Source organism: Diadema antillarum, unplaced genomic scaffold, assembly GCF_040938485.1.
Source record: "Diadema antillarum isolate AM-2024a unplaced genomic scaffold, OU_Dant_1.0 seq00000776_RagTag, whole genome shotgun sequence".
Classification (NCBI taxonomy): Eukaryota; Metazoa; Echinodermata; class Echinoidea; order Diadematoida; family Diadematidae; genus Diadema; species Diadema antillarum.
In genome coordinates, this window is record NW_027271665.1 from 40,469 (window position 1) to 65,601 (window position 25,133).

At 37.2% G+C, this 25,133-nt stretch overlaps 1 protein-coding gene across 1 annotated transcript in view; it reads left to right on the forward strand.

Annotated features, from left to right (window-relative positions):
• Positions 1–25,133, forward strand: part of LOC139738958 (uncharacterized) — an 86,736-nt gene that overhangs the window by 35,143 nt on the left and 26,460 nt on the right. The window contains exon 2 of the mRNA XM_071649576.1: positions 9,106–9,274. Coding sequence (XP_071505677.1) covers positions 9,165–9,274 — 110 coding nt within the window. The 5' untranslated portion in view covers positions 9,106–9,164. The remainder of the gene's footprint in view (positions 1–9,105; positions 9,275–25,133) is intronic.

The following is a 25,133-nucleotide window of genomic DNA, read 5'->3' on the forward strand; positions in this document are numbered from 1 at the left end:
CAGCAACACTGCCTCGTCTTCCTCGATACCGTGTATTCCTTTTTCGTCGTGGCGGGGAGACAAACAGGAAAAGGCATAAAGAAGCAAAGAGATCAAACGCTGCCAGTTCAGTCACCTCTACTGGAGTTGGCAGCAAACCAACCAGATCACGCACGGGCTGACGTGTTCTTACTCTCTCTCTGTCCCCGCGACTGATCACTTATCTATCTTTGTGGCGTGGTTGGAAGAGGGGGGGGGGGGAGGGCGGATATGAGTTTGAAGCATGTAATTAGTCTGCACATTGTGAATAACATTGGCGGGGAAGTGGAGAACATGCAACATTGTTTTTCTCCGCAGACCGGACAAACTCGTACCCTCTCATTCTAGGTGTTCTTGTTCCATCAACCCACGGAGGTGGCCTCCCTGATCAGCCTATGACAGAAATGTTTAACAGCCTGCATTGCTTGGACTTTGGAAAGGGCAATATATTATAGGTGTTGAAACATACACAACTTATGCCTAGTGTCTATATGTTTAGTGTCTCCTTGTGTACATGGGTGTAGATTTTCTGCTTTGGTGTGAGTTTTAATAGTTCCATGCACTCATAAATTATTTAGATTATTGAATATATTTGTTTGAACATTTCACATATTTTGGTTAGATACTTACATACAATATGTATACTGTACTATAGCTCTTTATGATACAGTGTACTCCCATTATAAACAAACTCAGCTCTAACAAAAATCTTTACAACAAAGTAAAAGTTTAGGTCCCAAAATTATCATTTATATCTTCACATAGATAATTGTTTGGCTATATAAAACAAAATTTCGATATAAGGTAATAAAACTGCCGGTGCAAAGGACTTCGTTATAATGGGATCACCTGTAATCTGTATTGTAGGTTGTAGCAGACATAAGAATGGAATGATTTAACCAAAATTCTAAGCCCTGACCATTTTCCATCCTAAGTATAGGGCCTAATAATTGCATGGAAAGAGTGAAATAAATGTTGTAGTACAGTAAAATGTATTCAGTCAGGGTAGTAAAGACAAAGGGGGCATTTCATGAAGCATTTTGTCAGGTACATGTATTGTTTGTTTTTTTTTTCTGACAAATTTGTTCTCAGCCAATCAGATGCAAAGACTTCAGTAGCTTATAACAGTTTGTCAGAAAAAAAGAATTGACAAAATGCTTGATGAAATACCCTCCCCCGATCCAAGTCAGGAATCCATAAAAATGCACAAAGAAGAAAATATTACCATGATAAAGACTGCACAAATTTGTGAGAATATGATGTCATCACCTCCCAGCTTTATCATCTAAAAGAGTCTTTGTCATTCTTTTTTATAATTTTATGGAAATTGTAAGTAAATGCAGCATGATGATTTAATAGCAAATTTTAGAATGACATCACTTTTTTTTTTTGTTTAGGGAGATTGAATATTGCTTTATTTTTGTGAAAACACATTTCACTTTGTTGATTACAAAGAGCACTAAATTTGAAGACTGACAACTTGCCTGAGTGACTTAAATTTATTTTGAGAGAAAGCCATCCAAACACCAGTGACAAAGTGCACTTTGACAAATTTCTTCATATTGATCATGGCAGTTTTAAACATTCAAAGGAAAATCATAACAATGGTTGATATGCATATTTTGCTGAAAAGTACCTTTGTCAAGTTAGGGATTTGGGTCTAGTATAGATGCTGTATATTGCAAATAATGTAGAAGTTCAACAATTGATTATTTGAGACGGCATAACATCGGTAAGTTTTTCCCGTACTTTCTTTGTCTGTTTATGTGTGTTGAAAGACAGTTAAAAGCAGTTACTGTAATGTTTTTCAGGAGTTAGACACACACACACACAACAAAAAAGTGTATGACCAGGTACATGTAGATTTTGATTCATGTGCGTCTCTGGTCTGAATAACAGTCACATGACTCTTGATTTATAAACGTTGAGAACTTATGATCTCTAATATACATCAAGGACGCATGATTACCGTACTTGTTTTCGGCTGTGCTCATGTTTTTCAAAGGAACATAGCAAAGTAGGATACGCTGATCAAGAGAAAAACCACAAGAGCTAATTCCTTTCTTCCAGGAATATATTGCATTTCCAACATTTCTTCAGAGACAATGAATGCCTAGTCGTCATGACTAGCTGCTTCCAAGGAAACTCCCTCGGTCACAAGAGGACTGACTGATTCATAGCTATAAGTGTATTTCTTAGAATAAAGCAGAACAAAGTACTCCAGTTTAATAACCCACTGCATTTTTGCAGACCTGCTATTCATATTGACTGCATCAGCAATCTCAAGCTATCAGTAGTAGAATGTCTGCATTAAAAAGAATTATGTTATTATTATTTTCTTTTTTAATAGCAAGGTTTATTTTCTGTCTTTTTTTGAATATCAAGGTGCTATAAACTGGGACCAAATCTACAAGACTTAATGTACATGTTCAAATGTAGAGCACACAGAACCAGTCAAACAATACTTTGATGCCTGTGTGGGGTCAAGCATAATTACCTTGCCTGTACTTTGCACATTAAAAAAAATATTGTAGACAAACCATCCATCAAGATTGTAGAGTACAAGTAGGGAGGGGTCCTACCTACCTGGTGCAAGTAAAAAGCATTTTAACTGCACGTGACTGACTTGAATTAAAGCATTTATCAGGTACCAACAAGATGACCGTGATGTGGTACTTCTTGTATTGGGTACTATCTATATAAGGTTTATTCATAGAGTAGAGTTCATATAATATAGGGCCTACATCACACATTTGTAATATGGAATGTTTATCATCGTCAAGCTGTGGATGAGGTCTTGGATGTGGAATGTGTGTATTATAGTGAGAAAAAAAAAACGAAAAAATAAAAGAAAACATGTCTTCTGATATTTGCTGTCATGGCAACATTTCTGCATGGACATACAATATGTACAAGTTTCAGCCAAAACCATTTTGGTACTTCAAGAATAGAAACTGGATAGGCTGTGAATGAGTGATTTGATTAATCATGTGTTCAGCAAGACCTCTGTGTGTGGTCTTGTGTAGGACATAGTGGCCACAAAGCCCTCCCCCCCCCCCCCCCCCACATGAGCGGTCAAGCACAGTAAGGGCAGAAATGTGACTTCGAGCATCATATATTTGCTGCTTGAAAGCAAGTAGGCTAAGCCTCAGTTCTGTTCAAACCAGTGGAAGAGATTTATGATGACATTTATGGTTGCCGGCAAAATAATTTTTATGAAAACCTGTGAAAGTTAACATTCGTGTAACTTTATCATTTTATGTCCAAATTTATTAACTTCAACCATTATGTTTTTATTTGACTCTATGCAGAATGTATAAAAGACACTGATTATCATGGAGTCACATTGTACTGTGATACCATTAAACTTTAGGAGGCATTGTATTCTATTTATAACCGTAGAAACTGCATTTCAGGGTTATCATAATTTTTTTTTTTGGTGCCATTCTGTGTTTAAAATAGTGATAAGGTAGGGTAAAAAAAAATATTTTCATTTGAGCCATTGTTGTGTAAAATAGTTTGTTTTGGTTGCCAAATTTTCTAATGTGGCTTTAAATTTCAATATTGTAATAAACTGATTTGAATGACTTGACAACAAATTTTAGAAGATCAAAATCTGTGACCCTTTTTCAAATTGAATTGGTTAATGTTCATAGATTTTGTACTGGTTTTGTTCAGTTTCAATGAATTTAATCAGTTCCATCTGATTTTATTCCACTATATGTTATGCAGTGAAATTTAGAGTTGCCAATTTTGTATGTAGGATTTAAAGATGATCATTTCTGCCGCTAGATTTCCCCAGGTTTTGATGAAATGGTCAATGACAGAAATAATGCTCACTGATACTTTGAGAGGCAGAAGGGCAGTAATGCAAGCACGCTGAAGGGTTGGTGTTTGAGAACATGAATTTCTTCACCACACACCATACATTGCTGTTCAGCAGGAAGGCGTTTTATTTGAGACTTAAAACTGGGTGAAAACCTTTTTTTTAGTTTTATGCAGCAGGGAACAGCATTTTTGTGCTCTCCCCCTTATCTCAGCTAACAAGTTATTATCAATGGATGGCCATATGCCATTTTATTGGCTGCTGACAAAAATACCTTTGTCTGGCACCATTCATCAGCTCACTGTTAAAGTTGTTGGTATCTCTTTTTTCTTTGCGATATTGAGTGGGAATAATAATGCGAGGGAAATTAATGTGCAGTTTATCACTTCATGGTTCTCAGTTTTTGTTTTTATTCATCTAGCTATTTAGTGGAAACTGTTTTTATTACATTGTACAAGTCTTTTTACGCGGTATGCAGGGAGGTAGAAAGAGAATCGTGGTGCCTTTCCACCTCCCTGCTGTATGCCTGTTTATCAACAGTCTTTTTTATTCTCCCTCTCCCTTTCTCTTTCTTGCACCCTCTTCCTGTCTAGAAGTCAACCATTGTACCTGACAGTGATTGACACAAAATTTATGTCAGGGTATTTAATACAGTGATAAGGTATCATGTTTTACTGATGGAGGAGATTGATGTGTTCTTATCTGTAAAGCAGAGTAGTACAAATTATTTGTCCTGGTAGTGTAAAGAGCTGGAGGAAATAACCTTCAATGGCATACATGTATTATGCCATGATCAGACATCATCAATCAATTTGTATCAAGATATTTTGGCAGCTCCCCCCCCCCCCCCCCCCACCTGTATTGACATTATGTTGTCTCAATAGACTACAACTTGTATGTTCCAGTCACATAGTCGAGCATGAATAAAAAGTCATACAGGGCAGTGAGTTCACGCTCATGAACATTAGCGCCATTATCTAGATTGAGAGTTCGTTGAGCAGGAAAATAATGCAGTGGCGGATCCAGGGGGGAGCGCACCAGGCGTGCCATCCCCCCTTTTATTTTTTGTTAAAACACAAGGAATAAAAAGAAAAAAATGGGGAGGGGTGCGTGCACCCCCTTTCATTTTGTAAAGGTGCCCCTTCTTTACAGAATTCCTGAATCTGCCCCTGTAATGAGACTATTTGTGAGCCTCGTAGAGTAGGTTTTACAGGTTGCAACCCAAACTAGTAATACAGTAAAGAGTCTATTATCTGATTTGGATGTGTGGTCAAAATTTGTGACATATTGGTTTTGCAGAGTAGAGCCAGTTCAGCTAGTGGGCTGAAGAGCATCAAAGAAAAAAAAAAAAAAAGAAGCATTTTATGGACAGATAGTATACATCAAATATATTGAATTATCATCTATATAGGACATTTTAGCGGCGCATCAAAAACGCGTATTGTTGCCCACTCAATTTTTAACCTTCAATATCAGAACATATTGAACGAAACACATACAAGCTGTAGACCAACGTATTACATCCCAATAGGCGACCGTTGTTACTGGCCGTTCAAGATCACACCGTGTTCTGTCTCGTCTGCTGTGCGAGCGCTTGCTGAGTGCGCAAACGCTTGCTGCGTCATTTTTATACAATTCACAAGCGTGCAAACATCTTGCTAGTTGTTTGTTTCATATGCAGTTTTGTAGCCTGGGTTTCCCCTTTTCAGCACTGGGATATGACCGCCGAGTCAACTTCAAAGACGAGTAGAAACCCGGTATTTTTGTGCAGTTTATACTTGCTCTACTTGATTGTAGATGATGATAATCATATTGGATGGCATTCATTCATGGAATACCAGGGAATATTGCACTCGTTAGCGTCAATATTACACTCATCTTCGATTCGTGCAATATTGGCCCTAGCTCGTGCAATATTCCCTGGTTTCCCATTCATAGCCATCCAATATAATATAGATATATTCAAGATAGATCTCTAAAAATTCACAAATCTATGCATGCAGTCTATGTACAGTGTGAACACATCCGAAACCATAGATGATGGCTATCCTGAATTTGCTGTTTGAAGTCTGACCTCGTATGAGGTCAGAAACCTGTGTTACAGTAGCCCTGTGACCTGACTGGCAATCAGCCTATATCTATGGGCACCCTGCATAAAATCTGCATCGTAATCGATCCGACACAGCAGTGTGCTCTTCTCCTTTGCCTTGTCACCCAGGACGCTGGGATAGATAGATCTCTCAAATGATTTGACTTTCTGCTGCTTGTTGTTTAACTCTTTACGACAGAATCTCTCATCCCTGTTGCATGTTGGTATGTTTGTGCAAACTTCTATGGCTATATGAGATGGATGGCAGTTGTTACAGCATTAAATTTCCCAATCAAAGTCGATCATAGGTATAACTGGTTCGTGTTTGAAATGAAAATGGGAAAAAGAAAATCCTGCAGTGCCTGAGCAGAGTGAGGTTGCTTTCATTAAAAGAAATACAAGTCTTTTTCATGTATTTGGTTTTTATTCTATTTTTTTTTCCCACTGATGTTTTACTAATAATCTGCTGTCTCTGTGTTTACTTTCTTGATGTAGCTGTGTATATATGCCAGTGTTCGACAAATCAAGAAAGAATTGTAGGGGTGATGACATTATAGCTATTAAACTAATGGCTATCACAAGTCTTCTTTCAGTGAACTTTGCCTTACAGCGGAGCTGTCAAATAGTACAATGTATATATTGTGGTTTTAGTCATCTGATACAAAAACTATGTATTTCAAAAAAAAAAAAAAGAATCCTCTTACAGTTTTTTAATGTGATTTTACTAGCATGTTCAATATTTGCAATAATTTTGTACTTTTTGAATTGAAATGTCATATTTGCCCACAGTCATTATTGTCTAGATTGTTATTACCATTAATACTGTATCCATAATGTGGTATAAATTCACATCATCATCATCATTATCATCATTTTCATCAGCATTGTTCTAATACTATTCTGTGAGGAGTATTTTGTCTTTGGATACATGTGCAGAACTTGGTAATCGGCATTGGCATGCGATGGTGGCATTCTCTTTCACTGTGTTTTAACTCATTTGGTGAGCTCTGTGCCTGCAGCTAGCTACAGAGGTTGCTCACACCCCTTTGATGTATCATGAGGGACAAAGCCATTAATATATAATGTATCTTTCTCTCTCTTTCTGTTGCCACTTGAAATAGATCTGCAACATTTATTTAAGGTTGATAGATTGTAAAATGCACCATATAAATGTTTATTACTTATCAGAAATTTATCCAAACCCCTCTGCATTGTCCTATGACTGATGCAATATGTTCTGCAAATTTGCTTTAAATAATGGATGCATAAATTTGCTTTTAGGAGGGTCAGTTGTTAGTTTTTTTATTTTCTTTGTCAATTCTATTTTTAAGGTATTATTAAAAACCTCTTTCCTTTTTGTATAATTGTATGCAGTCCATACTTTGTGGGCATATTCATCATATATTTTGAAATCTTGTGTGTGTGCATGTGTCTGTGTGAATAAGAACTGTACAGACAAAGTGATTTTGCAAGTGAGAACCACAGCAATTGGCATTCATGAATGAGGCTCTGTCTATTAATCATTTAATTGCTTTGATGATATAACATTGCATTTCTCCTGGTAATTCCAGGGGCAATACCCTGTGCCTTGTTGATTCGTGAATTTCAATCAACTTGTGAAATTTGCAAATGTGTGAAACTACTGTCAGAAAAAAAACAACGAATTTACAGTTAGATTTATTCTTGACAGTGGTACAATGTTCAGTACCCTAGTACACTGTTTTAGTGGTAACTTTGGATTTAAAGAGGAAATCCACCCCCAAAATGAATAAACTTCAAAAGAAAGAGAAAAATCTTCCCTACAGAACAAAACAAAAATGCTCAAAATCGGTTAAGAAATAAGGAAGATATATTATTTCAAAATTTCACTTTTTTTTTCAGAAAACATTTCTTGACCAGTCCTCATGAATATTCAAGTCAGCAAGTTGTCAATGTCATGCTCTCACAATTTCATATTCATTTCGTATGCAGAAATGATAAACACCTTATATTTCAGCTATATAGATATAAAACTTGTCTTAAAATCACCCAAAATAAAAAGAACAGATATTAACTCTGATATCTTGTTGTGGGAACATGCTTTTACTTGTTTATTGGCCAAAAATAACAAGACATTTGTTCAAATTTCATGCATGAAAAATTGTGAGGGTATGACATCATCAACTCACTCATTTGAATATTCATAAGGACTGGTCAAGAAATGTTTTCCGGAAAAATTGTGACATTTCAAAATGTCATTTCTTCCTTATTTCTTATCAGATTTTTTGTCATTTTTTGTGTCATACCGTAGGGAATATTTTTCTCTTTCTTTTGAAGTTTATTCATTTTTGAGGTGGATTTCCTATTCAAGGGATGGAGATGATTTGAAAATCTTCTCACATTCCCTCGTGGTCTGTGTTCTCAAATCACTTTGGTTCCCTTTTTATTTCTGTGCGTGATGAGCACGTACCATATGGGTTTTGCCATAAAATACACTGCACCGTTGCAATCAATACTGAATCCTACAGCCTATTGTATCTGAAGCTACAGTGCATAATGTGGCAATATACTAGTAATACTAGTACTCTTTTTAATTGTCACATGATTTTATTTGTGGTTATTATTAGTTTGTATCTTCCCTCCCCCTCTTTAAAGACTGATTATGTAGGCCTACTTGTAGAATGTTACCTCCTACTCCTTTTGTTGGCTCTGCAAGGAAGTGAGTGCTTGAATTCTGCCCAATCAGAAGATTGCTACTTAGCATGGAATGGCTAGAATTGGATATTATGTGTGCAATGACTTTATATTTTTCCTTCTAATACTGTGAATTTTGACTTGTGCCACCATTCTTCCTCCCGTAATGATTCTAAGGATTCTTCCAGCACCGATTGTTCCTTGCGCTTCACAAATTTATGTTGGTTTTTCTGTATGACAATGCTGTTTTTTCATGTCTGCTTTGGGGTAGTTTTGTTTTAATTTTTAGTTGGAATTTCTGTTTATCTGCAGCACTGTGACAATGTGACTGTGTAACAAGCCATTGATGCATTAATGACTTTGCATTGTGATATGAAGTGTACAATATTTGCATTTCCGCGATTTGTAACCATTGGAGTGTTTTTGGCAACCGTTCTTTGGTATACTAATCAGCCGTTTGTTTTATTTCTTTACTTTCTCTCTTTGGTCATGCTCTCAGGGTCAGGGTCCTGTCTCGTAAACCTGGGAGTGACGTTGACAGCCAAAACCCAAGTACCAATGGGGAAGTACATTCAGCTTGCCGAAGACGTCTACACACGATGGAAGAACTGCATGTCTGCACTCGCCATGTCGTCCGACTCTGATATGGCCGACTTTCTCCTGAACAGGTAAGAAGGGGAACGGGAACGGGAACGGGAACGGGAACGGGAATGAGCTGCACAAGTTGGGCATGCAGCAGGTGCGTGGAGGGAGGGGGCCTGTTTAACCCATTGCGGATGAGCTGATTTTGCGTTAACATGCATTTCAAATAGACTCCTGCCGGAATATACTCTGGACTAGTCTTCAGATGGTTGACATCAATCCGGCCTGCCAGTGGTTGTAAGAAGTCCCAGCAAGGGGCTAGCTCAGTCAGTAGTTAAAAATGCTACATATTTTTACACTACATGTATGTTCCCGGCAGCCACAGCAATCACGTTTCAGGCCATCGTGGACGAAAATGGGATGGACATGAGACAACGCGTTGGCACAGGATGGGCAAATGTGATCGGCTGTGATGGCCATGGATGCTGTGTCAGATTTGAAAACTGTCAAAAAATTTGCCAAGTCAGTCACAGTGCTATTAAATGAGATCAACACTGTCTACTACTGTAAAAGTGGACATTTTCGCGGTGTTGAAATTTTCGCGCATTTCGCGCAACCAGAAAGTACCGCGAAAATAAAAGCTCGCGAATGTTTTTGCTTGCCTTATGTTCCTGTGCGTGATGTATTGATTCCGCGGAATTATAAACCCGAGAAACCCTTCTTACCCGGCCAAGTGTGAAAAATTAGTCGCGTGAAAATGTCCACATTTACAGTACAAGATAAATGAAAGTAGGAATTCTTGCGATCACATATGGGTAATTCCATGAAGTTGGGGCAGTGTCCATGTAGCATCGTGATATTTAAAAAATACATTTCAGCATAACTCGATATTGATTATGCTATACATTTATTGTTTGTAGGCTTTACATTTGCATTGAGGCCACACATTTTCCTGGAAATTTTGTGCCATTCAGACTCAATCTTGATGAAGTTATTAAACAATACGTAACGATGTCCTGTAGCATCGTGACGTGTCCATGTAGCATCGTGAAATTTTAACATTTGGTCCTAAGAGACAAATTATGGTAATTAGCTTGACCAAAATTTGATGCAATATGCATATTTACTAGATTAGTCAGATAGCTAAATATCTCAAATTTCCTGTACACAGTTTTAATTTTAAAAGAAAATTACAAAATGTATCACGATGCTACGCGGTGTCCTTTTTTGTTACATTTGGTGGACACCGCGTAGCATAGTGACACATTGTGTAATCTTCTTGTAAAAGTAAAACTGTGGAAAATAGAGTTAAGATATTTAGCTATCTGACTAATCTAGTAATTATGCATATTATATATCAAATTTTGGTCAAGCTAATTGCATTAATTTGTCTTTTAGGACCAGATTTTAACTATCACGATGCTACATGGACACGTCACGATGCTACAGGACACCGTTACATTTTTTAAAAATAACTTCATCAAAATTGAGTCTGAATGGCACAAAATTTCCAGGAAAATGTATGGTCTCAATACAAATGTAAAGCCTATATGTACAGTTGTATAGCATAATTAGTATTGAGTTATGCTAAAATGTAACACTTTGTGCCCCAACTTCACGGAATTACCCATATAACTATAAAAATTCAGATGGTAGCAGTGCTATTTAATTTCCGTGATAATGAGTCCACAACGCGGTGCTGGTGCACATCGTTAGCTCTATTTGATGATGTTGTTTTAAATAAAAAGAGAAAGACTGAGCTAAAAATGAGACAGTATTAAACATGATTTGCTCCAGACAATAGTGATATTAAATCAGAACATAATAAATCTTAGACAAATCAAACATTATTGGATATATACGATATAATGGCTCCACAAGTACAGTGTGTACTTTTGTCTCAAAATATTAAATATCAAGCATATTAAAGATGAATAGAGTCAACGTTTTTGTCACAAATTTGCAAATTGTGTTGTTTTTCCTGAATCTGTGCATATTTAATGACTTTTAGTCACACTGCTATCTAATCTTTCTCCTATACATTGCATGATATGCAGTAATGTTCCCTGTTGCCAATTTGGTTAAAGGACATAATGACAATGCTGCAGCAAACTACCCCACTACCCAAAAAGTTAAAGGGATCGTACAGTTTTGGTTGAGACCTAATTTCAGGTTTCTAACATTTTTTTGTGAAATAATGATAAACCTCTTATGAAATATGAAAGAGCATGTAATTCTATGAGGAATTCAACGTTTATTTGATGAAAATTGTTTTTGAAATGGCTGAGATATCCAAAAAAGAGCGATTCTAATAAAGTGTGGGACCCACACTTTATTACGATCACTTTGTTTTACTTTGTTTTTGGATGTTTGAGTCATTCCAAACCCGATTTTCATCAAATAGACTTTGAATTCCTCTTAAAATGGTATTGCTCTGTACTATATCATGAGTGTTTTCTTGGTATTTCGCAAAAAGTTAAAGCCTAATTCTCATCTCCACCAATACTGTACCACCCTTTTAATAATAGTCTGAATTATACTGTGGCTCTTGGATACAGTTATCAGTGAGATCCAAACTGTGTGCCAGCACAGAGTCGCATGGGTCGTATAACGCTGTAGGATGAGTGTGCAGCTTGTAGGGTTTAATAGCGAGTTGATCAGTGTAATGCGGCAGCCATACATGTAGGTGCACTGTTTTCTATGAATGGACTCCGGTGTCGTCAGTGACACTAGAGCTAGAGCCAGACCATGACTCCTGTGTGAATAGATTGTAGCCAAAGAAAATAGCGCACGTCGCTGTGGGGCCCGGCAACGCATGGCATGTACAGCAGTACAACATTTGCCATCCCCCCTCCCCCTCCCCCCTAAGTCTAGTGGACATATATGTGACCATCCAGCTCAAAACCTACAATATGTCGCAGATTATGAATTCTCTCTAATGGACCAAAATGTGCCATTTGGGTCGACTGACTCAAATTTTTAAAGTTTGCCTTATACCTTAGGGAGAGTAATATTGATATTTTCTCGATCAACTGTCAAAATTTGGCAGCTTAAAACAAAACCAAAATTGAGATATTATAGCAATTTTTCTGCACCATATTTTTTCGGACAGGAACTGCTTTCACTGGGAAATATAACATGTTTTCATTGATACTTCTGCACAGCATGCCTTAGTGACCCCAATCTCTAAATCCTCTTTTCTTCCTCTTCTTTGAAAGCACACTTCCCTTTTAACTCTTTCTTATTTTAATCACTTTTTGAATTGGTGTAACTGGATGGTCAAATTTTAACAAGTTAGCATTTTTAAAGCTTAGTGTTTACTTTTTAAAATTTAAAACTACAAAATATGTTGAAAAGTGGAAATTCATTTCGGCCTGCTTTTTCTGGGTTTTGAGCTCAGTGGTCACATGTTCTTTTTATCATACACAATGCATTGTGCATCTGGTTTTGTCAGACAAGTCTTATGCATTTTTATGTACTAAAGGTTCTCTCGTAGAATGCTTGCGTCTGTGCGTGTTTTTGATTTGCCAGGTTATACCACGTGGTGGTCCTGAGAACTTTAGGGGATGATGATATTGAAGTGGGAATGAGGACTAAATTGACATGCATTTATCAAAGGTCCAGAAAGAGAGCAAAGAGAGATGGGGGGGGGGGGGGGGGGAGAGAGAGAGAAAGAGAGAGAGGAACATACAGAGATGGCGAGTGTTGTTGTTATTACCGATATTTTTCCTGAACTCTCCTTTTTTTGCAGGAAGAATTTTCTTTAGCCGGAGGTCTCAGACACTTCTCATTACGGTAGAGTTCTGACCGAAGTGTGGCGGAGATGGGGGAAGCAATATCGAGCCATGCCTGGTAGCCAAATCCTGAGATATTGGCAATCCAACTCTTTCTTCTTTTTTTTCCTTCTTCTTCTTCTTCCTTCTTCGTTTTCCTGTCCAATGGCGGTGGGTGAAAAGACATGAATGGGAAGTGTGTTTCTTTTCCAGAATTGAGTCATGAGTTGGGGGGTACATACTGCCAGACTGAGAAGGGACAGGGACAATTATACGGAGGAAAGAGTACAGGGCAAGTTACTGGGGCTGGAAACAGTTTGGGTGTGAGCAGTATTAAGGCAAGGAGGTACTCGCCTAGTACCTCCTTGATTAAGGTAGGGCGACAGAGAGTAAAAGGGAGGGTGCGAGATTAGGAGAGACCAATCTGTCTATAAATAACGTATACAGGGTGCTACATAACTTTTTTTATCCCGTACCTTACGGGAACCTGGTGGCCTGCGTATTAAGTCTGTGGGCATTTCAGAATTCTGGTCGGACAAGCAGATTTTCAATTTGTTGGAAAACACTTGCCCGAACATTAATTTTACTTGCCCAAGAAGAAAGTCCAAAAATATGGGAAACTGATTTAGAAAATAGCTTGTAAAGTCAGTGCATAATGAAATACATTCATTTGAATTTACAGCACGTGTTCATTCCCATGCTTGAATAAACACATTGGAGTAACAAACTTGGTTCTATCAAGTGTTAGTGTTGCATTGCATTAGGGCTTCTTCAAGTACTTTTAAAGCGTTGGAGAGTTGCTGAAGTGTGTTGCATTAACCAGCGCTAAACAGTCATTATCTTTGGGCTTCTGTATGGTCGACTTTGTGTTTTGTGTGTGGGGGGGGGGGGGGGGGAGGTGAGAACATGTTGGCTTCAAAACTTTTTGCTTGCCCAATTCGGGCAAGCATTTTTTTTCTCATTGTTCCAAAATACTTGCCTGACTTTGATTTTCACTTGCGCCAGGCAATCCGGCAAGTGCCTATGTAGCACCTTGCATACCCTGTACGTTTGGTAGAACCTGGATGAAGCAAGAGCTAGAGGAGAAAAGGTTAAAGGAAACCAAAACCCAAAGAGCAATGTGGATTGAGTGAAAGTAACAACATTATTAGAACACATCATTGAAAGTTTTTGAGGAAAATCGGACTATTTAATACAAAATTTATGGTTTTTGAAATTTTTGGTGTTGTAATGACTGGATAGGGAGAGTACTTCAGTTTATGACATCATGTGTGGACAACAATATAAAGAAAATATAAAGAAAATTCAATATAATTTAACTTTTCTACCTTAATGAAAGAGCACTTGACTTTCCTCTGTCAGAAAGCAGGGGGAATCAGTGATAGTACCCTTAATATAAAGTTAGTAACAAGTTGAGGGAATGTGTAATTTTCAATAAAAAAAAGAATTTTTGTGGAATTCTTCTTTAAGAAGCAGCAAGAAATTTTCATTTGAAGTTAGGAATTATTACTGCTTGAAAATTAAATGTCATTCCTACACAGAACATCAGGTTTTTGTAAAAATCCATTGAAGCATATATAGATATATTTGTAGTCACATGTGGGGCAACTCATCACTAGAACGGCAAATCTGCACACAAAACTGCAGCGTAATAATGCTTTAGAAATAATTTTAGACAATAAAATTATCTTGTCTAGCAATATTATTGCAGCATTTGTCAGGTTTGGGGCATGTACCTCTGTAAAAGCCAGTGCAGTGGGCCAATAAAGTTATTTCCATGCACTCCGGCTAGATCAAGTGTGCCACCGAAATTTAAGCACAAAATCATGTACCCGCCCTAGTCATGACGCTCAGTCTCCAGTGCTCACTTCCTCAAAATGTGTTAACGGCAAGACACAAATTAAAATGTTGAAAGTAATTGTTGGCAAAACAATTACATATATATTCCCCAAAAAAAAAAATTAGAAGAGAAAGAAAGGAGATTAGATTAAAAGAGAAAATCCAAAAATCAGGTCTTGTGAGTAAAATTGGTGGAAACAGATTAGGACTGCTCCCAGGGTTCCCCTTTCTTCCGACAACGTGTGGAGACCACCCACTGTACACCTGTCCAGGAATATTATCTTCTATGTTCGCAAAATTTCGCATTGCCACTCGAGGAATATATTTTAGGGCTTCCACCTCACTTTTTCCCCCTTTTTTTTTTCCTCCTTTTAATTTTTATGTATTTATTTTTTTTTTTGCACTTGGGTTGCCGTGACTTTGCACTACCTGCTTATCATGTCCTCACGTTGATTTTTCGCACGGGCGAATTCCACCCGTGACTTTGCTCGTCACAACAAATCCGCAATGCGCCTTTTTTAGCGCGTGTTGCGTTTTCAGGTCAGTCATCCCCAGGTGTGTTGGCTATGTGTGATACATTGTCAACAGGTGGTATTAGGGATGCTTGTTTGAACACTTTATACTTGTGGCACTAAAAATTACGTGGTACTTTTTTCAAAAACTGTGCAGTGTTTTTGTGTCTCTTCCTTTATATTGGTGTTAAAAAACTTGATCGTTGTGTCCTGTTTCTCTCATGATAGAAGTTGTAGTACCATTCTGAATGGGAATCCAGATTGATTATGGAGACAATAAAAGATCACTGACTCATTCATCGTTTAGGTTTTCTGTGTCATGGGGCAGAGTTGAGGAGAATATCTTATATCTTCCTTTGAAGGTGACTGTTAAAGAAAGAGGCTATGATTACTCTTTAGCACTGTAAGAGAATGAGGGGATATTCCACAGAAGACATTATTACTGGTTAGATAAACTAGTTCTCAGCTACCGTACAGAAAGTTCAAGGCATGTCTCAAGCCATTTGTCGTCTGCCGCTGATGCAATTTCGAGAAAAGTACGAGAGCTCCTCCAAATGGGGTGTTACTGTGGGGGGGGGGGGGGGGGGAAGCATGTTTAGGATGAGAAGAAACTGGAGTAAACATTGGGAAATAGAAGTAGTATCTTTTTTATGTTAATGACAAAGTTGTTTGGATAGTGTATATGTGTCGGCCAAAGAATTTGAAAATTGATTCTTCTTTTTTTCTAATTAGTAATGAATATATTTGATTAATAATTTTTATTATGAATTCTGTGGAATATCATATTTGTGCTTTAAAGTTGATGACTGTTACGTTTTTTTCATGCTACCACACAAAACTTTTACAGTTTTGATAGTAGAGCACAAATCTAGTAAAGAACTGTTTTTTGTTGTTGTTGATAAACTTCAGTTGTTCTTGAAATTTTAGAGACTGAGCGTCTCCAATGAGCATTTGTATGAAGACATTAGAAAGATAAAAACAGGAAGTATCTGATTTGTTTTTATTAGATTTTTTTGTACTGCATCATTGGTTTGCGTTCTTTGTCATGAATGTTGTTGGTATCACAAATGAGAAAGTGTCTGTAGGCCTGTCTTCATCGGACCAAAGTTTCAAAATAGCGTGCTATTTTGCCGTTAGGAAATTAGCCCAGTGTCAAATTAAACCGCTACTTGTGCAATGAAGATGCAGGTAGCGCGCTATTTGATTAGGAAAATTTCCTCCATAATCTTGGTCTAGTTCGCAAAGTATAGCGCACCCATTTTAAGTTTAAAATGCGCTATTTGGGTTGCATCTCCGTCATCTCAACATTTTCTTGATCCTATCATTTGTACCGTGCGCTCAGATCACATAATTCTATGCAGAGTTCTGTGGCCATGGAGTTGTTTTTTCTGCGCGAGCCGAAAATGCAAAGTACACATGCATCAACTTTACAGCTAATTTCCTATTAAGCTGGCTGTTTTTGGAGCTGATAAAGACGCACATTTGTAATATCGGGCTGTTTTCTTAAACCGCAAAATAACCCAGCAGTTTGAACTTCGGTCTGGTGAAGACATGTCTTGTGTGTTCCTTAATTACTGAGACTGTGTCATCTTGGGGGGGGGGGGGGGGGTAACATTGTATACAACTTGTTGTTAGCCAGAATTCAGGCTTTTCTCACATTCCAGACATACACGTGTATCAGTTGAAGTTGTCTGGGTGGCTCCTTCTGCCAAGAAGTTATCATGGATCTGTGAGGAGTTATCATAGAGCTGTGATATTGAAACTCCTTGCTTCCTCAAAACACAGAAAAAAAAACCCCACACAGATATGAAAGAACCCAAAACAAAACAAAAATAGAAAAAATCATCTGCTAAGTGCCTTTAAAAAACATAGTCTTTCGCCAATTTTTTTTTTCATTTTATTTTTTTAACTTTTTGGTCATCGTATTGTACAACTGTTTGCTTCTGTTGAAATTCAGTTTTTGCAATGTCAATGAACTTTATAAAACTCACCGATCGCATTATCCACTTCAATCCAGTGTTGTTTGTATGTAGTCAATCCATTTCAATTTTTTAATGCAATTTTCAACTTTTCTATTAGCACTGTTTTGAAAATTACTCTTTTAGAATGGGTGCATTCTTCTCAGAGTAAAGACTAGGAAATTGCTGTAAACAATATACTCTTCACTTCTGTCAAATTTTAGTAGCATATCACTTGGCGATTGAAAAAAGAAATCAACTGACTACTTGACTGAATTCAAAAGTATGAAATTATTGTACATTTATGCTTGCATTCTAAAATATCTCATATTTTGTACCGAAGTTAGAGACCATTATGAGCAACGTACAAACCGTAGTGCTCATGTGGTTCTATTTTCTTTTAACAATGAGAATCTGATATTACAGGAGCTTGTTTATTTGTACGTGCAGTGTATGTTTTTGAGATATTGCATAACCTTTCAAACAACAGACCTGGTTTTGTTCTTTTGCCCCCCCCCCCCCCCAATATAAATGGGGGAGGGACGTCGTGGATAGGGAGATGTATGATTGTGGACTTCATCCATTTAAGAACGTGCATCATCTGAGCGGGAGCCTATCTCTGCCCCCCCCCCCCCATCTCCCATCTCCCCCCCCCCCCTCTTCATCCTCCTCCTCCTCCTCCCTCTAGCCTTGCGGTGATTCATTGGTTGGTGGTGCATTTGCTGACATGTTCTCGCATCTCTCGCCTCCATGTACCCAGTTCGGGGAGGCTGACTCACACACAGTTGGCTTCACGAAGCGCGCCGACTAGTCACGGGCAACTGCCTCGAGAAAAGGCCATGGGCCACGGTTTGGTGGCAACTTTCAGCTGGGGGGGGGGGAGGGGGAATTGGGAGGGGATTGTATGGAAAGAGACTCGGAATTTGATATAACTTCTTGCTAAAGGTCAGAGCATCACATGGTAAAGCATCTTTTGAATCTTGACCAAAATATTACAGAAATGTGACCTTGAAGTGTGAGAAGCCGCAATGCTTTCAGTGAAATTCTCTTCCTGATCTTAACTCAATCTTTTTATAATGAAGTCTTAAATTTTCACATAATACTAGATACTCCAAACAACAACAACAATAACAAAAATAAACATCAGCTAGAGCTTCAAATATTGTTTTCCTGATGAAGAGCTAATTGAGTTTAATATGTCAGGATGATTTTTTATTTTATTTTTTTTTTGGGGGGGGGAGGAAGGGGGATTCGGGGGGGGGGGGGGGGAAAGGGTTTTTATCTTTTAATTCATGATTTTAGTGTGGAAATGCATTTAGTAGAAATGATATGACAGCCTCAAGGCAGCATCTTGAAAGCCAATAGTCTTCGTGACCTGTAAGGGTCAAACCAGAAGACGACGAAATATGTGGTCAGATAAACTTAGTTGGGATGTGTTAGTTGGAAAGAAACTCAAATATGAATGTGGATTGAGGGAATGCAGACATATTTGATGCATCAGGGGAGTTTCAGGATAATCAGACATTCCATTCAAACATGAAGGTTATAAAGCTTTGCCGCCACCATCACTGAATGAGAGGACAACAACAGTTTGTGAAGTCACATTAGGACAATGATGCATTGAAAGAAAATATGAAAAGAATTCAAAATTTTTAATGAAAAATATGCATTCCTTCCACCTGGTACTGACATACACTGTATGTTGGGGGTAGTATACAATGTAATTCCCCAAGCTGCCTGAAAGAAGGAAGCCGAATGCTCTTTCATTATGCCAGAAAAATGAAAATAATGTGTGCTGAATTATCTTTATATATTTTCTGTATCATTTTGAAAAGAAAAGATAGAGACATTTTGAAAGAATTAATAATTTTTTTTTTTTTTTTTAAGGTATGTTAAATCTGTACCACACATTATTTCAGGCAGAAAAAAAAAAGACTACTGAGTGTGCATTGTCATATCTTTCAATCCATTAAGGAAGTCATTGAAATATCTATCAACTTTGATAAAGTAGTATGCTGTAAACACACCTATGACATGTACTAATGTGTGTGAAATCTACTTGTGGAAGATGATGGAGGAATAATTGACAGAGTGTGCCAACAAAAGGAGCTTCACAAGACACAAAGGCCCGAATTCATGAAGGTGGTACAAATGAAACCATGGTTTAAACCATGGACTAAAAAACATGGAGCGCCAAGTGTCACATGGAATATTTCATTACGAAATCAGTCATTTCGTCGATGAAATGATTGTTTTGTAACGAAATGACAACATTTTGTAACTAAATGAACAATTCGTCCACGAAATGATAATTTCGTTAACGAAACGGTCATTTCGTCGACGAAATGACCAATGTAGTAACAAAATATTTCATGGGACACTTGGCGCTCCATGGTTTTTGTCCATGCTTTTAATAAACCATGGTTTCCTTTTTACCACCTTCGTGAATTCGGGCCAAACTGTTGATGACAAGATACATTGTATTTTCCAGATAGGCTAGGCAATTATTATTTAATGCCAGTTGGTATATGCACAGTTTTTAATAAAAAAAACAAACAAACTTGAATATAATTTAGAAGTTTATCGGTGTGGTTTACAGAAAGCAGTTTTGATTTGTAAGACAGCAAGCATCTTTACTATTTAATAATAAAAGTGAGCCCCTAATGCTGGGGAGAGGGGAGGGATATAATAGGCCTATTTTGCATTTTTTTTTTCTCTGCAAACTTTATTTGCTATTTGAGACTTCCAGTCATAATCAAAATTTTTAGTAACATCAGCTAATAAAGACTTTGCTGTTGTTGTTATTGTTGTTTAATCCAGATAGTTTATCTTTAATATCCTGAATCAGACTTCACTGAGGCTATTTGAGGAATGGGTTTAATTTTTTCTTTAATAAGCTGTTGTGGTTTTGAACATATGTCTGTAAAGGGTGTGTGGTCATGGATAACTATATACTGACAAATAAAACAAGAAAACACCAAGTAAGATCACTGAACTGCTGGCACATACATCAACCTTTTTCCATTCCTTCATTCAAAGGACACATTTGCACATTGTACGTTTGGGCATTCAATACCTTTTCCCTAGGTCTGTCTGACAGTGCTGTACAAGACCTCTCAACTCTTGAGGAAACTCAAAATTTCCTGGGAATTTCGTTTCCTGCCCAATGCCATAAATTTGTCCACTGGAGTGCTGCCTCATCACGTTGGATTCCTGGACGGTTAATGAATAGATTTGAACCTCTGGAGTATGGAAGCTTCTATAAATCTTGATTTGCTACTTGTATGCCTGGAGTAATCCAGGAGTGACTTCAGACTGAAATAGTATAGAAGAAGAACTTGACAGCTAGACAAGATTCTAGTATAGGTTTGTTTTTGTTTTTTCTTTTAATCTGGGTCCCAGTTCATAAAACTTGTTATCAGTTACAACTGCCAACTTTCTGTGACAAATTTGCTCTCAGCCAATCAGATGCAAGGATTTCAATAGCTTGTATAAACAATTATTGTAACTTGTTATTGATAACAAGTTTTATGAAACGGAGCCCTGAAAGTGATCTTTGATAATGTCCCTCAGAAGAACTTAAAAAAAAAAAAATTTTAAATATCATGTTTGGCCAGTTTTGGTTCAGAGAGTTCTCCTCCAATTTCGCTTGATGTTGAATTCACATTAAAGCTTTTGTAAACCATTTTACTATTTAGTATTGTTCACATTTTGTATATTTAACAATACTTAACATCGATTATGCTGGTTCAAATTTTTACATTGGTTGTTTCTATCTCTTACTCACATTTTAGCACTATTTTGAAGCACTATAAATGCTGGGTTTTTGTTTCCTCTGCAAATGGTAAATTATGCCTGTAATATTAGGAATGATTTTTTATTTTTTATTACCTCCGCCATGGGAGGAGGTTATGTTTTCGTTACCGTTGGTTTGTTTTTTAGTTAGTTTGTTAGTTTGTTAGTTTGTTAGTTTGTTAGTTTGTTCGTTTGTCCGTGTGCAAAATAACTCAAAAAGTTGTGCACGGAATTGGATGAAACTTGCAGGAAAGGTTGAAAATGACACAAGGAACAAATGATTAAATTTTGGTAGTGATCCGGAAATTTTTATGAATTTTAAGAAGGATTTTCGATATTTTGGCAGGAAGGGTCAGTAGACTTGGCAGTTCAAGCTGCGCATTTTGGAGGTTTTAATACGCGCACTAAAGTGCGTGCTCTAGTTTCTGCTAGGGCGAGGTGCACCGTACAGCTGAGAGTTTATGATGAACAAAGGCTTCTATATTGGGAAATTGGACAATTTTTCAGCACGCATATATATAGGTGGAAATCACTGATCTCTATGGAATAGCAAGATCATCGTTGGAAAGTAGGTGCTTGGCGGATGTCTGCGCTCTCAGAGTGCTTTTCTACATGTAGTTTTGACTTTGTTCAGAAGGTAGGAGAACAACATAGAAATATAAGCAATATCGTAAGTGCTTGGTTCAGGCTACTAGATTTTTCATAAAACTTTTCCATACAAAGATTGATGATCCATTTCATTTAATTCATTTTCTTTCAATTTTTTTTTTCACATGAAAACCAACAATTATTACGGTTTCAAGTCATGATATGATCATGATTATCACGGGGTTCCAATAAAAACCTATAATTGTCTTGATGGGAGCAGGCCAGGAAATATAATATGATGGAAATGTAATATCTGTTCAGTTATCGTTCACAATCAATTTCTTGTTTCCCTGAAGTTGTGTATTATTTTATGTTTGCTTTCATTGCGGTCTAATGAAATTTCATTCGAAATTGCGTCTGGCATGGTCTTTGTGATTTTTTGTATTTAAGAGTTTCATAGAATCATTGGAAGTCGACAAACCCTACAAATTTTTTTTTTCTACGAGAAGGAAGCTGACGTGGTGCTGGGTGCCGCAGGAATTCGATCATACTTCCAGGCAAGGCAGGGCGTGTCATGGGGGCCTTTGGAAAAAAACAAAACCGGCGAGCCCATGCCCCCCAAAATTGAAAACGTGATGTTGGGGCAAAATCATACTGTTATTTTTTGGATCCCAATAATTCATTGATTCCTATCTAATGTCTGTTGGTGTTAAATTGTGAGGAGGGGGGGGGGGGGGGGGACGAGACGAAGAAGTAGAAGAAGAATAATATGAAATATGTTTGAGTTGGGAGGGAAAGGAAAACAGTAGAGATCGTGTGGATAGGGGAAAACAGGGCTGAAGACCGCGGTGCGGGCCGCCAGAGAGCCACACGATAGGGCCAAAGTACCCGCAGCTACAAACCTCCCACCGGGCTCTGTCGGCATGCCTTGCTGGCACTGGAGAAAGTGATCCTGTTTGTTCACATGTGTGTCGAGCCCCGGCAGATAAGACACTACCATACCTCTCTAGTCTCCCAACATTCATACCCCACACAACATTTTTTTTTTTCCAAGGGAGTGAACTCATGTCGACCCAAGTTCTTTACCACATCCAGATGAAACAAAAACCCAGCTGAAGTGCTTCAAAATAGTTCTAAAATGTGAGTTAGGAATAGAAACAGCCAATGAAAAAATGTTAATCAGTATAATCGATGTTAAGCATTGTTAAATATATAAAATGTGAACATTAGTTATAATAAAATTGTTCCTAGAATAAACAATCTATACCGCTATGAATTGAGAAAAATAGTGCCAACTCCGTATATTTTAGGCTTTATCGCAAAATTTGTATTTGGTAGGATGTTTTGGATCCACACATACATACAAATGTGATAACTCAAATGTTTTTTAAATCACTGCTCCCATTGGTAAACAATACCTTTAAAGTGTTAGCTACACTACGTATGCATCAGTGGGACAAGTTTGAAAACTGAAATGTTCAGGCTTCATATTCATTCATGTCACTCTTTTGAAACCGACAGCCTTTGAGCAGAGATGGTAATACAGAAGTACAGTGTGTATGAAACCTCTTCGCTCTGCTGGAATGAAACTAAGTTTTATTCATCTGTGCATTTCAATATCTAAATATAAATTTTGAATCAGACTCACTCCTAGTCTATAAAGGAGGAATTGGGATCAATATTTTGGAGAGTTTGATTGCAAAAGGAGTTAACTCCATATTGTTAATTTGAGATCTTTGCCATTAAGAAGAAAATGGAAATTAAGAGATATGAGGCTTTTATTTAAATCTATAACCTCAAGAATATTCCTTGGTATGTAGCAAGTGAGGTATCACTAGATACATTTTATTTTGTTTTATCTGATGAAAGCCTTACTTTAAATTGTTTTAAAATGGGACTTAAAGGAATGGTTCAGTGTTAGTTGAGATGGGACTTCACTTTTCCAACTTTTTTGAGAGATAATAAGAAACCTTTTATGAAATATGAGAGAGCATACAATTCTTAAGGGAATTATAAGTTTATTTGATGAAAATTAGTTTTGAAATGGCTGAGATATCCCCCCCAAAAGAAGGTCCAATATTAAGATGGGACCCACCATATATTAGGACCACTTTGTTTTACTTTTTTTTTTTGGGGGGGGGGGATATCTCAGCCATTTAAAAACAATATATTTTTCATCAAATAAACTGTGAATTCCTCTTAGAATTCATGTTCTTTAATGTTTCGTAAGTACATTTTAATTATCTCGCAAAAAAATTAGCATCTGAATCCCCCATCTCAACCAAAACTGTACCATACCATTAATAACCCTTTCTGTACCAATGATACAATGATGCACAAGCGGCACACAGATTTAATTATTTTGCCATCAAACTCTTTATATGTAGTAATCCCCCTTTTTTTTCATCACAGTCTTGTGATCAGAGTGCTTCATTAATAGTCAAAGCAAATACATTGTTTCTTATGTGTGAACATTTTATTAAAATGTTCATATTTTTGGTGTGGATTGCTTATTAAGTACAGGCCTATATTACAATGAATGATTTTTGTTTCCCAACCCTTGTGATGTTTCCAATATGAAGACTACAGAAATGTACTGCTTTTTGTTTTATTCGAATGCCATCTTATATAATTACAGTAATTGTCATGGGGAAATAGTTCAGAAAAAGCAGCAGGCCAATAAAAATTTGGCACAAAATGGCAGAAACTGGAGAATGAGAACCACATGAATGTCAATACGTCATTTATCACAGTATCCTGTGGGAATTTAAAAACAGTTACAAATGTCCCATAGATCTTGAGCATGTGACTTTGAGCCTGCATAAAACTCTTCCCTCGCTCTCTCTCTGACAAAATGCCATCATGTTTTTTGTACTTTAATATCCTCTTCTTTTTTTTCCCAAGAAGAAATGTCACTTTCCTTGTTGTCATGCGCTATTTAAAGTGTAATTCTTCATCATATTTGTGTTAGTTTTGACAAAGTAGAGCAAAAATAGTTGACAGAATAGTAGCTGGTCAATCAGAATTGAGCCTGAAATATGAAATATCGAAATGGGATATATATCCAAGTTTAGAGTGCTTTTTTACCAATCAGAGACATTGCGGCAATTACTGATTGGAATACAATGAAGTGATGATTACAAGGTGTAAATTTACATCTGTACATTTGATTTACCGTGATAGACATTATATATCACTTTCTTTGGGTAATTTGTTTCCACCATTCTCATTGGCAAAATATTGTAATAAATGCTGTGGGTGATTCATGTGGTATCATTCTCATTTAAGAAATACCAGGGTTATTTTTGGTATTTAAGCACTGCGCAAGCGCACATCTCCTATGGGGTGAAGACAGGAAATGCGTCAGGTCACGTAAGAAATGTACATAGGTCAGCATATGACAAGTGGTATTTCATGACATGATTCACATTCAAATCTTGTGTGTGTGTTTCCTGTAAAGTTTGAGTTACCACCGTACAT